This window comes from Marmota flaviventris, chromosome 3, assembly GCF_047511675.1.
Source record: "Marmota flaviventris isolate mMarFla1 chromosome 3, mMarFla1.hap1, whole genome shotgun sequence".
Classification (NCBI taxonomy): domain Eukaryota; kingdom Metazoa; phylum Chordata; class Mammalia; order Rodentia; family Sciuridae; genus Marmota; species Marmota flaviventris.
This window is the reverse complement of record NC_092500.1, coordinates 20,047,602-20,061,441: the sequence shown is the minus strand read 5'-3', so window position 1 is coordinate 20,061,441 and position 13,840 is coordinate 20,047,602. Positions and strand designations below refer to the sequence as shown.

The 13,840-nt window shown below is 36.4% G+C and overlaps 1 protein-coding gene across 9 annotated transcripts in view; it reads left to right on the top strand.

The window, feature by feature from the left end:
* Nucleotides 1-13,840, top strand: part of Ano4 (anoctamin 4) — a 310,833-nt gene that overhangs the window by 250,105 nt on the left and 46,888 nt on the right. For all 9 annotated transcript variants that reach the window (XM_071609597.1, XM_027928930.2, XM_071609600.1 and 6 more), the window contains one exon: nucleotides 12,969-13,051. In XM_071609597.1, the coding sequence (XP_071465698.1) occupies nucleotides 12,969-13,051 (83 nt within the window). The remainder of the gene's footprint in view (nucleotides 1-12,968; nucleotides 13,052-13,840) is intronic.

Below are 13,840 nucleotides of genomic sequence, written 5' to 3'. Positions count from 1 at the left end.
AAATAAAGGGACTTTGGAAAATGTATTCATTTCTTAAATCAGTGGTTCCCAAACTTTTTGGGGTCATAGCATATATAGTAAATGAAAATAAGTACACGGCATACGGATGGGCATGAAAGAGCTTGCTCACAGCCATGGATAGGTCTCCCTAAACATGCTAGCCCAGAAACCTCCCAAAGCTGAAGGGATTGTTATTATTCCTATATATCTATCTGCTAGCTTTTCCTACTATTAATCTACTGTGTAATGAGTTAGTGCTCTTCTGTAGACAGTGGTACCCTGACGTTATTCAGAAAAACTTAAAACACTAAACTCTCTCACCCACTTCAGTATTTCTCCAATTTTAGATATACTTTGACTGTGATAATAGTTTATTCTCCCACAGTTTACCCCATGAGACTGTATAGAGGTAAAATTTCCAAACAGTGACAATTGGCTATTAGGCAGAAGTTATCATCTGTCCCCCAGTAACACCATTTTAAAGGATTGTATCCCCCTCCTTTTTTTTTGGAAGTGGGAGAGACCTACACTGTGCGTGGCAAATACGTTTTATTTTTCCCTTTGCCAACCTCAGCTGACTAGTGGTGGCTGCCTGGAGCATGGAGTTGAGAAGCTTCTAAGGTTGCAAGTGGGTGGATGGAGATTGGACAGCCCTGTGCTTTGGAGTATACTCAGTAAGATTCTGATAGATGTTCTGTAATAAACTTTGGGCCCAAGGGAACATTTTAGGGCCCCTCCACCCCAGGCAAACCTGGCAAATTCACCCTCCGAATTGCTTTGGCTTGGTTGAAAATTTACTGTTTAAATCTGGTATTAGTCCCAGAAATGTGCTCATTTTGAGGAAAAGAATGATTGACCCCAGGGGTTTCTTTTTAGAAAGGGATAGATATGCCTTTTGTAGAAATCTAGAATCACCAACAATAATAACAGTTACACTAGTAGCATATATTTATTGAGGACTTACTATGTGCTAAGCACTCTCCTAAGTATTGTATATGCATCATCTTATTTAATCTCTCCAGCAACCTCTAAGGAAGGTATTATTATTTTCCTCATGTGATAGATGAAGAAACTGAGGCAGAAGCTAGAAACTGGCAAAGCCAGAAGTTAAACTGGACAGTCTTAGCTTCTCTGCTCTCCTTCTAGGTTCAGGTACTGTTAGTAATCATTTGCTTTGACTTTGGAGATCTGCACTTTCAGATAAAGGGCTTTTATGCTTGTCCAGAGCCCCATTTATCCTGTTTTGAGATGGCGATGGTCTATAAAAGCATGTGCGTTCTAATGGAGCTCAGTTTAATAGCCTAAGGATCATCTCTTTTGTTTGGCAAGTTGCACCATTTAAGAAAACAAATGCTTTCTATTTTCAGGAAATTGCTAGATATAGAGATGATGAGAGCAGATATAAGTGGTTTACAAGACCTTGGACCAGGTTGATGGTCTGTTTTGTTGCCTTTGCTGTGTGTGTTTGCCATGGAAACCCTGAGGCTTCATTTGGAACCAGTTCCCAGCAGCTGGGGTGGGGGAGGGGGGCTGTGGGTTGACTTTGTTCATGTTCACACGTGTGTGATAGCAGGACTCCTGGGGACCCTAAAGTTCTTTTGTGAACCGAGGGCTCTGGGCTTGAGCTACAGTGTAGCTCTTTCCTCAGTGTTCATTTCTGTTCAGGAAGAGTCAGGGGACAGAATAATTATGGACCAAATTAGCTTCTCTCTGGAGTATGAAGGGAGATGGTGAGTCATTAGGGAACTAGATATTGGCAGAGACCTGGCAGGAAGCAGATTACTTCCCTTTGTTCTTTGTTTCTGGTTTCTCTCTCTCTTTCTCTTTTTTTTTCTTCCTCCTTTTTTCCTTTCATTTTTAGTGTTGCCAAAAACTAAATTATCCCCAATAAACAAACAAAACAAGGTCCCCGGAGCTCTCCAATCAAAATGACAAGATAATGGTTATTTTAGTGAAAATTCAGATGCTCTATGATTCTGTTAGTAATTGGCAAATGAAGTATTGTCTCACATTTTTAAAATTAATTTTATTATATTTGGCCTTTCATTCCTGGGTATTTGTGCCAATTTTATCTTTTATAATCTCATCAATAAATCCAACAAAATGGTGATTATATATTTTAAATAGTAGACATTTACTATATCTACTATGTGTGTAGATGCATTTGCATATAGTACCCTATCAGTTTCTCATAACCCATCAGAAAGAAACTTCTAGCCCCGTTTTATAGATGAGGCTATTGAGGCCCAGAGAGGTTATGCCACTTTACCCAAGATTACTCAATAGGTAGCTGATCAGTGGTAGAATCTGAATTTTAAAACAGATCTGATCTGCCTAACTCCAAAGTCATACCTTAGAGTGCCCCATGTCATGTACCTTCAATAAGGCACGTCAGTCAAAAATCTCATCATCTTAGCAGAGTGCATATTTGTTGCCACTGAGCACTGGGTGTGCAAAAACGACACCATCTCTGCCCTCAAAAATCTCATAATATGTTACAAGAGAGTTTGTTATTATAATCCACAAGGTAAAGCCAACTTATAATGGGTCCGCGAGGTTTCCTTTAGTCAAAAAGGAAAAGGAGAAAAAGAGTCACTCAAAAAGATACATTGGAAACAAGTCTTCCCTTTGCCAGGCAAAGGAGTGGGGTTGAGGGGAAGTGTGGAGGCCATCTTAGCAAAGACAAAGGGGAGGTTGCATGTTTGCTGTGACAGGGACACAGTATGTGTTTGTTTCGTAGGACTGCTGCAAGAAAATGTCACTGATGGAGTAGCTTAAAACAAGAGGAATTAGTTTTCACAGTTCTGGAAATTAGAAGTACATAATCAAGAGGTCAACAGGTTAGGCTCCTTCTGGGGGCTCTGAGGGGATTCTGGATTGCCAACAGCCCTGGACCTTCATGGACTTGAAGCTGCATGGCTGCAGTCTGTGCCTGTCCTCACCTGACATTCTCCCTGTGAGAGAAGTTACCTTTCCATGGCTGCCTTCTTATAAGGGTACTAGTCATATTGGATTAAGGGCCCATCCTATGCCAATTAAGACCTTGTCTTAGCTAATTATATCTACAATGATCCTATTTGCAAATAAGGTCATATTCTGAGGTACTAGAGCTGAGGACATCCACATTTTTTTTTGAAGGGACACTATTCCGCCATTGCCATGTACATGTTGAGAGTGGAGGTCTTCTTATCTCATGCCATTAATGAACCCTAATGGATATAGGGTTCTCCAAGTTATCTATTCTTGTCTTTCAGGGGGAGTATCATTTCATCCAAATTCATGGAGGTACTAATGTTAATTTGTTCATAATAATATTCCCTTGTATTTTTTTCATTTCTTTTAAGTTTATATGATATCACATTTCTTATTCCTAAAATTGGAATTCATGAATTCATATCTTCTTTTTTCCTATCCTATTTAGAAGTTAAGCAATTCTATTGATTTTTTAAAAAATAATTAGCTTTTGATTTTAATGTGTTTCTATTGTACATTTTATTTTTCATTAATTTCTGTTGTTTTGTGTGCTTTCTCACACTTGAGTTTAATTTGCGGCATTTCTCCACCCACCACTCGACCCCCATGGTTGGTGCTAGAGATCAAACCCAGGGCCTGTGCATGCTTGGTGAGTGCTCTGGCACAGAGTCCTTTTTCTAAGTGCTTAAGGTGAGTGCTCAGTTCATTGATATGAGATCTTTTTTTTATTTTCAAATTTAAGAGTTTAATGCCATAAATAGCCCTTTAGCCCCATTTAGCTGCATCCTCCGAATTGTGTTTTTATTTTTAATCAGTTGAAAATATTTTCTAGTTTTCCTTGCTATTTTTTTCTAGGACCCATGTGCGTTGTTTAATTGCTGAAGACCTAGGAGGTTTTTGAGGTGTCTTCTTACTAAATTGATTTCTAACTTAATTCAGAAGACATATTCAATTCTTCTAAATTTAATGAGATTTGCTTTATGGCCACACTGTAGTATATTGGCAAATGTAGTACATTGGCAAATGTAGTATATTGAAAAGATCATATATTCTACTGTCATTAGGTAGTCTATAAAGTTCATTTGGGTGTACTTGCTTGTTTATTTTGTTCTAGTAGTCTATATTCATGATAATTCCAACCATATTTGTAAGTTTTCTCTTTTGCCTTTCAGTTCTGGTAATTTTTACCTGGTGTGTTTTGAATTTAGGATTATGTCTTCCTGATGAATAGATGCCTTTGTCTTATGTAATTTTTCTCTTTATTCCTGGTAATATTTCTTGTTCTCAATTGCACTTTGTCTGAAATTAATATTTCCACTCCGATCTTTCTTGGTTTGGGTTTGCCTGGTTTATTTTTTTCCTTTCTTTTACACTTAATCTCTCCATGTCTTTATATTTAAAGTGGGTTTTTTATAGACAGGCAATTGTAAATATTTTCTTTTTAAAAAATCCAATCTAATAAGGTCTCTTTTTGTTAGATGTCTATAGCATTCCAAAGTATACGACATTTTAAAATACCATTTTATTTCAATATGCCATATTTTATTTTTTATATGTGTCCCTTAGGTCTCTGTTGCATTGTCTTTTTTAAATAATTGGATATCTTCATGATTCAGAGTCACCTGCACTGTTGACTAATTAGCTCTACCTTTTAATTTTATTCTTATATTGCTTATTCAAGGATCTATGATATATACTTTTAATTTATCATAGTCTATCAAATAATATAATGTTTTATCCCATGTAGTATAAGAAATTAAAAAGCTGTAATTCTTCTCTCTTTTGTTCTTTGTGTTGTTGTTGTCCTACATTCGATTACTATTTTGTCATACATTTTGCTTTTATTGTTGTGGTATGTTTTCCTTATACACATTATAAACCTCTCAATACACTGTTATTATTTGGGCTTTAAGAAGATGTCACCTTTATTTAGGGAGATTGAAATGAAGAAAAATATTTTATATTTACTTTGATATTTACCATTATAAGAGCTTTTCCTGCCTTTTTATATCCAAACTTCCTTCTGGTATCATTTACTTCCTTTAAGAACTTCCTTTAAAATTTCTTGTAACATGGATTTTCTAGTATGAAATTTTTAGTTTGAGACTTCAAATATCTTTATTTCATTTTAAATTTTGAAGACATACTGTTGCTGGCTGTGGAATTCTAGGTTGAAGTTTTTGCTTTCAACACTGTAGAACAGAGATTCTCAGCCAGGAATGATTTTTGCCTCTTTGGAGATACTGAACTGGAGATCTTTTGGGATGTCATAACTAGAAGGAAAGAGAATACTTGCATCTAATAGATAGAAGCCACAGATGCTACTAAATATCCTAGGATGCACAGAGCACATTCTACCATAAGTAGGAATTATCTGGCCTAAGATGTCAAGAGTGTTGGATTTGAGAAATACTGCTCATGAAGGTTGCAATCTTGATCCTCCTGAAGTAACATGGTCTTGCTGAGTCCCTTTAGGGGAGTCATCTGACACTTCTGTTGGAGCATTCTCATCTACATGGGAGGGTTAAGCACCACTAGCATTTGATGATTCAGAACAATGGCCTATACTTTTACAGCATTGGATACAATTTCAGTTGTGTCAAGGTTGAAAAGTCCTGTGTGGGGGATGCTGTTCCATTTGTTCTGGCTTGCATAGTTTTTGACATGATATGTTTAATATTTCTTATCTTTATTCCTTTCTACATAAGATGGCTTTCTCCACCTCTGTCCTCTCTGAATTTTCTTTCTTTTTTCTTCTTTTCAGTTCACATTTATTGGAAATGTGCCTGAGTGGCATTTTCTTTGTTTCTTGTACTTGAGGTTCATTGAGCTTCTTGGATCAATGGGTTTACAATTTTCATCAAACTTAGGGATTTCTCCATCATCATATTTTCAATTCTATTCAATTAGTACTTCAATTCCACGTATGTTATACTGCTTAATATTGTCCTACAGGTCTCTTATGCTCTGATAACATTTTTTTTCAGTCTTTAGGTGCTGCGAGTAGCACAGCCAAACTCACAGTTCTGGCAAGAGGCAATGGGGGAATAGAAAAAGACACACACACACACACACACACACACACACACACACACAAATATGAAGATTAAGCTGGGATCCGGTGGAGTACTGCTGTCTCAGAAAAGCAGATCTGAAGAGTTATGCCAACAAGCTTTATTTATATATGTCTCATTATCAGGTTAAAGACTATGCAAGCATTATTCTATGTACTCAGGAAAGTTACAGAACTAGAAACATCTACGCAGTTTTTCCATAGTTGCAACGTACAATGTTAGATTTGTATAGCACTCAAGAAGGCCCATTGTTTAAAGTTACTATGAAGTGGGCAGACTGAGGAGTAGCAGAGCTGGTGAAACATTGTGGTTGTCTTGGATGAGAATCCCTCTATCCCTGGGAGCATGTGCCTGAGATGGAAGCTGCTAAGACTTTTGCACAGAGCTTCTTCGGGGCAGGGGTGTTACCATAGCAACTGGGCACCCTGTGCCCTTACACAGAAACATTCCCAGGCAGCAGGTGCGCCACAGCCATGAAGTCATTTGGAGACCTTCAGTCTCAGTCACTGTTCTCACATTCTGTCACCGCTCTCCACATTAGGTCTTATTCTCAGCAGTTTTGTTTTGTTTCTGTTGATTTGTCCCCAGTTTCACTAATTTTTTCTTTGAAAAATCCAATGTTCTATTAATCCTACCTAGCATATTTTGCTTTTCACATTATTAATCTCAGATCTCAACTGAGATCCTTTTATATTCCTAATTAGTCTTCTCATTGAGTTCACATTGTTGTTTATCTTCTTGACATGTACAGCATATTTATACTAGTTGTGTTATCATCCTTATTCTGTTCTTTCTGTCAGTTCTGGGCTTTCAATCTAGGGTTGATAGAATTTTCTTCTGGTTATACTTTTTATTTTCCTGCTTATTTGCATACCTGGTAACTTTTCGTTAAATTCTAGAAAGTGATTACTGGTTTTTGTTGTGTTTCTTTAGTACGGGACTTTGCTCAGCTTGCAATTACCTTACTCATAGATCAATTTGATCCTTTTGAGATTTGTTTTTAGGTTATTAGGGTGGGTCTAAAACCCAACTACCATGACCTTTCTGATCCTCTGACTAGTGGGATCATGAACTACTTCCCTCCCTCTATGAACTCTCTAAAGTTTATTTAGCTACCAACAGCAGTTTTCCTTATGTGTGTCAAGATTAGAGGAGACCTTGCTGCTGATGTCTGGAGCTTTCCCTTCATGTAACTCCCTCTCCTGTTGTTTTTCTTCCTCACAAATTCATGGTGACTTAGCCTACTTGATCCAAATTCTGTCTCCCACATTCAGTGAGACCAGTGTTTTTGTTCCGCCTGCCTAAACTGTATCCTGGGAACTGCCTATAAGCAACGAACTGGTACAATCCTAAGACTTCCCCCAAGAATTTCCTTTCTTGCAGGGATCACGGTCCTGCACTGTCTCCAGTCCAGTACTGATAAAAGTTGTTACACTATATTGCAGCAGTTAACCCCTCACGGCCAGAGGTGAAAAGCTTCTGGCTGCTTCAGTTTGATGATATTAGTGGAAGGAAAGCCTGCTCTCAGACAGGATCCCAGAAAATAAACTGCCATGACCCATGGTATTCCCTCAGCATTACCAGTTCAGAAACATGGCTGGAATACCCAGAGCTAATTTAACTTAGAGAAAGAGACTCCTCTTCAAAACTTTTCCAACACTAATGCATGATGCAAAATGTTTTTAAAAAAATGAAAGTGTATGATAGAGAATATTATTTCAAAATTACTACCTACAATACCTTATTCCTATGGGAGGATACTTAGGAACCCAAATTAACCACCATATGTTGTTCAAAGATGGAAATCAGTGCATCTGGAAAAGTCCTTGGCACTTGAAAAGTATGAGACTAATAATTGCAATGAATACTTGTTAAGTGAATAGAAAGAAGGCAGCAAGTCTTGAGAACTATTTCTTTCTGCTTGATTAATCAGTCTTCTTTACCATTTTACATAGAACAACCCGAGAGACTGGATTCATGTCAGGATATCCTTCTAATTCCTTATACTAGATAAAAACTGTCAAACTTGTATTTACAGATTTTCATTCTAAGTCCTGATTTGGCCATTCTCCATGTAGAACACTGACTCGCCTGAAAGCGTTGCAATATCAGTGATTAAGTTTCATCTCTTAAAATACACTAAGATCCCTGGCCTTCCTGCTCCCTAAGATGTCTTCATTTTCACACTCTGCAGTGTTCCACAAACTCTCTAGTCGTTCATTTTCATTCACTTTCATTATTAGTGACCATGGCCTATCTCAGATGTTGTAAATTAACAACCTTTGAAAATACTGTTTGGCCCCCACCGATTTTAAAAATATCTGAATAAACTGTTATTATTTTTTTATTGATGGTTCACCTTAAAATGCATTTTTTATGGATTCTTTTGAAAAACTGGATGATCTTTCCATAGTATATTCAATGAGAACAGAGGAATGCGCCCACCGTTGTACATGATGCACAGACCTCTCATCCATTCCAATCTACACCACACCTTATGGTGGGGCTTTTTCTTTTCAGTTTTGTACTCTCTGGGCCTATTAGCTTTGAATTTATGACTCTCAGCTAAGCTCATTCATTTTTAGTAGGTTTTATAAGTTAAGCTCTCAGGTGGTAACTTCATCCCTCCATTTCTGTGTTTTGGAAAGCACATCATTATAACTCCCTTGTCCATTTCCAAATGCTCATTTTCAGAAAGTGTATATATATATGGAAAAATGAAATCTGCTAATATTGCTAATTTCATTTTTTGTAAAAGGAATTTAGTATTGGTAGAAAAATGATTATATATGTGAACCAAGTCATTCTACTTTCTTAGTAAATAAGAGAATCATCTTTGCCAGTTTCTGAAAATGCTTGAGTCATCAGATGGTAGGTCATCATTCTGAAATAAAAATCATGCTTTTTCTTCCATATTTACTGCCCACTTTATTACTGGCCAAGACTCGATTCTTATTTTCATACAAACAAATGAAACATAATCTTTAGATAAGAAGGAGTAAAGTTAGACCTCGGGACCTTAAAGCTTCTTAATTTTTCAAAAATAAGAAAAAACTGCCTTTGCAATTATTTTCTAAAATTAGACATTATTCTCATCTGGATTTCCAGAGTAAGCATTTTAAAGTGAAGCATCAAATTAAGATTTTTGAAACCTATTATGTTACCAGTAGGCAAAAATTGGTAGCATTATGTTTTCTAGCAGCTTTGAGAGTAAGTATGGGCTCTTCCAGGCCTCCTGCAAGAAGATTACAGATGGAAGGAAGGGTAGAGAGTAAATGCCAGGCTCACACATTGAACCTGCAACTGTGGGACATAATCCTTTCATATTTATAACCAGTTTCAGCAAAGTGCCCCCAGGTAGTTGGAAAAATAGGCTTTCTTCGTCCTTTTTGGCTCTTCTCATTTGGATGAAAAATTGAGTTCCTAGATTACAGTGTGGCCTTCTAGTTAAAACTTAGGCAAATCAGTACCAAATTCCAGCTCTGTCTTCTCTACCCGTGTGATGATAATTAAGAAGTACAGCATTTAAAGCCTGCCATGGAATTTAGGATATTATCTGAGAGGGAGTTTTTCTCTAAATACTTTAATGAGATGATGAAAGATAGTAACTCAGTGGAGTGTTTTTTTTTTTCCTTTCTATTTGCAGTATGTTAACCAAGGTTATGTTTTTTGAAGAGAAATCCACATTATTAGGATGAGTAAAGTAGAAACTGCTATAATACACAAATCCCAATACCTGGCACTCAATAGAATCCAATAAGATGGCTTTGGTTGGAAGGCAATTTCCCATATGACCATTCATATGAATGGATAGGTTTCTTCCATTTTGTGGTTCCATCCTCTTCCGAATACTCAAGTTCTCTCTATTCACCCAGCAAAATGAGAAAGGGAGCTCAAAGAAGATATACCTACTTCTTAATTCTTTAGTCCAAAAATGGCAACCATCATTTCTGCTCACTTTTCATTGACCAAATATGGATGATAGCCATTTCTAATTGCAATAAATGGTAGAAAATATAATCTAACTATGTTTAAGAGAATAAGAAATGGTTTTAGTAAATGCATAACAGTTTACTACAAATTTATTTGAAGCTGACAATGACTGTTCTGTTTAAGAAAATAATTAGACTGTGACTTGCTGCACATTCTATGTCATGTCCCTTTTGTGTCCCTTATGAACTGTATGGGACAATGTTCTCAGTTGTGTATGATTCTGAGCCAAGAGTGCCATGATACAGTAGTCTTTATCTGTATTTTTCCTTTCCATTATTTGAGTTACCTACAGTCAACCATGTCCAAAAATATTAAATGGAAATTTTCAGATATAAACAAATCATAAGTTTTAAATTGGATACTGTCCTGAGTAACTAGATGAAATCTTGCACAGTCCATCTTCATCTCACCCAGGATATGAATCATCCAGTCTAGCATCTCCACTTTGTATGTGCTACTCATCTGTTACCCAATGGCCTGTTAGTCACTGAGAAGCCATCTCCATCACCAGCTCGGCTGTCATGGTATCACGGTGCTTGGGTTCCGATAACTCTTGTTTTACTAAATGATGGTGCTTCATAATAAGCCAAACTGAAAGAGTGTTGATGTGCGCAATTTGGATAAGCCAAAGAGATGCTATAAAATGCTTCCTTTTAGTGAAAAGGTAAATTCTTAATAAGGAAAAATATATACCTAGGTTGCTATATCTATAATAAGAACAAATAGGAAAAAGCATAGCATATAGAGGGTTTGGTAGTAACTGTAAGTTTAGGCATCTACCTGAGGGTCTTAGAATGTACATGCCTGAAGATAAGAGGGGAAATACTGCATTTAAATACCAATGTACCTGAACACTACTTTTGATCCCACCCATATTTAGAGGGCAGAAGGCTTAGATTCTCCCAATGTGTCAACTAAAGTTGTAAGAGGATTGCTATTTGGGATTGACATTAACACCTCAGGTGAACCTTGTTGATGAGAAGATTAGGTAAAAATACAGGGTAGAGATGAAGATAGAAAAGGGGGGGGAAAAAGTATGCAAAACTGTCTTATAAGTGAAATTATTAAAGTTTTAAATGCTGTGACTTGAGATTGTTCTAAGATCTGTAAGGAAAGTGAAATACAGGTTGCTCTATCTTTGTGCCTTCATTGTGGTGTCTAAGTGACCAAATGAAATTTCTTTTCTCTATGACTAAGTGTCTATATTAATTAAGATAAGATCAGGCTACTCTAACACAAAGATATAACATCATCAGTAGATTAAAAATCCAAAAGTAATTTTTTTCTTATTTAAAAGTCTAAGGTGAGTATTCTAGGCTGGTGGACAACTCAGCTCCATATGGTCATCCAAGGACTTATGTTCCTACAAAAGAGGTTTTTGCCAGACTCTTAGATCTGGTCATCACTTACATGAACTCACTGGATCATCTGGGCTCCACCCATCCAAAAGGGGGGAAAGAATGTGGAAAAATCATTCCTAAGTGCCTTAAAAAGTCAACAGGTGAGCAGTACATACCTCATCACTTCTGTTCATATTATACTGGTGAGAACTGTCTTTTGTCTACATCTAACTACAAAAGTGACAGAAAAATACAGTTCAGTTGGGCAGACAGGCTTCATGCCACAATTCTTTCACTGTGGAAAAAGGCAAAAATAGCTCTTAGAAGACAGTTGGTAATGTCAACTGTAGAGTCCATGCAATCAAAGAAAGAAAGTGGTAGTTAGAACAGAATCATGCTTTTACTGCAAGACAAAAGAAAAGCATAGTGAGTTTCAAACTTTGATATTATCAGTACTTATTTAACTGGCACTGATGGATAAGCCAGAAAATATATCTGCATGTTCTTCAAGCATTTTAATTTCACTTAGGATATGAAAAGAATACTTACATTAAATATAAATATATTCATATGTATTAATGTATATTTAAATGCATACTAAAAATATATTTTCATATATGAATATTTGCTGTGAAGGAGATTTAAAGGACAGAAAATCACTGCCAATCAAATTCATGAGAACTGCTAAGTTTTGTTTTTGTTTTTCTTACCCTGTCTCCTCTTCACTTTTAAAAACAAATGCTCTATCCAGAAAAAAACAAGAAAGTAATATTAACGGAAGTATATCCCACCATATATTTAAAAAATATTTTTAAAGAATAGTACTTAACTTGGTACTGGAACATAAATAGACTCCTGTAGTCAGATAACTCTATCAATTTTTCAAAACCATACTACATCGCAGTTTCTTTGCACATGATTTACAATGTTCACAGATAGCTTTTCCCCTGAAGATATCTTATTATTCTTTCTGTCTTCTGATGGTGATGGTAAATAGTTACAATGTGCTATGCTCATTGCAGCATTTGGATATTTAACCTCTTTAGGCCACCTTTGAAATAAAGCCAGAAGAAGGGATTTTGAAAGAGTTTACCAAAGCCTTTCAGGTGGAAGATGTGTGTAACCTGATTTAAACATTATGCAACTTACAGGTGGATCAAAATATTTTATTATCTTATTAACATGTACATTTTTTAAGTTCCTATGTGCCAGTTAAAAGCAAAAATAATTTTAAAAATAAATTAATAGATAAATTTTTAAAAATGTTCTATCAGTTGGAAACATGTTGATAACCAAGTTTTCTGTTTACTTACATCCCAGGAGTCCTGTCATTTTAAATGAGTCTATTTTGCCTCAACTTGCAAACCAGCTTAATTTAATTCTAAATGAAATCTCTAAATTTTTCATTATGTTTTATACAAGCTTAGTAATTTTCAGAAAAAGGTTCTTGTTAAATGAAGTTTAGCAAGAAATTATGATGCACAAACAACTGTCATCCTTTGCAATGGCTTCATTATCCAGTGACATGGTTAATAATATCATTTTACTTTTATTTGAATATCTCTTCGTCTTTCTCTGGTTGTTTCAGCAACAGTTTTCCTGGAATTTTGGAAAAGACGTCGAGCAGTAATTGCTTATGACTGGGATTTGATAGACTGGGAAGAAGAGGAGGTTTGTATAATTTACCTCAAAATTTCTTTTTTTAAAAAGCAAATCACTGAGAAATAACACCACCTTCCCCTCCCCCTTGAATCTTCACTCTTCACTGGGTAACTGAAGTCATGTCCACTCACCCTCCATACCTATTTTTACAGAAAGTCTCAAGCTATATAAAAAGGATCTGGCAGAATTTTTTAAGACAACATTTTGATTCCTTAATAGATTAAAATTCCATGAATAGTGAAGCATTTCACTTATAGGTAGAGGTACCAGATTTTTTTTTAGTATTGTTAAATATTACCCATTTTCTTTACTTTAGTAGAAGGCACTTACTCATTTTATAGCTCTTGGCATGTGGAAACAAACCTCAAAAGAGAACTATTCCAAGGAGGTGTTTCTACCGAGCTAGGCAGAACAGTACTCTGGATTACATCAAATGGTAAAGGATTAGGAGAAACCACTCCTTTGCAGCCTCCTTGGTGAACTTGGCTAAGTGTAGGGCCAGCTGCAGATGCATCAGACTTTACTTCCTCACCATGCTCCCTAACCCATCAGTCTTTCTCACCGCCATCTAGGCCATTATGCTGTGCTCTTTCCTAACTCTGACTGGTTCTGATATTCTTTTCTGCCCTGTTCATGCTGGGCTTGATTACTACATTCATGCATTGGGCACAGCTTTCCCTGGACAGTTGATGGAGGCTTCAACACCTCTTTCCCTCCCCTCATCATTATCTTTTTCCTGTTCTCAGTCCCATTTCTTCAGAGCTTTGCTGTACCTGTGAGTCAGATAAATTAATTACA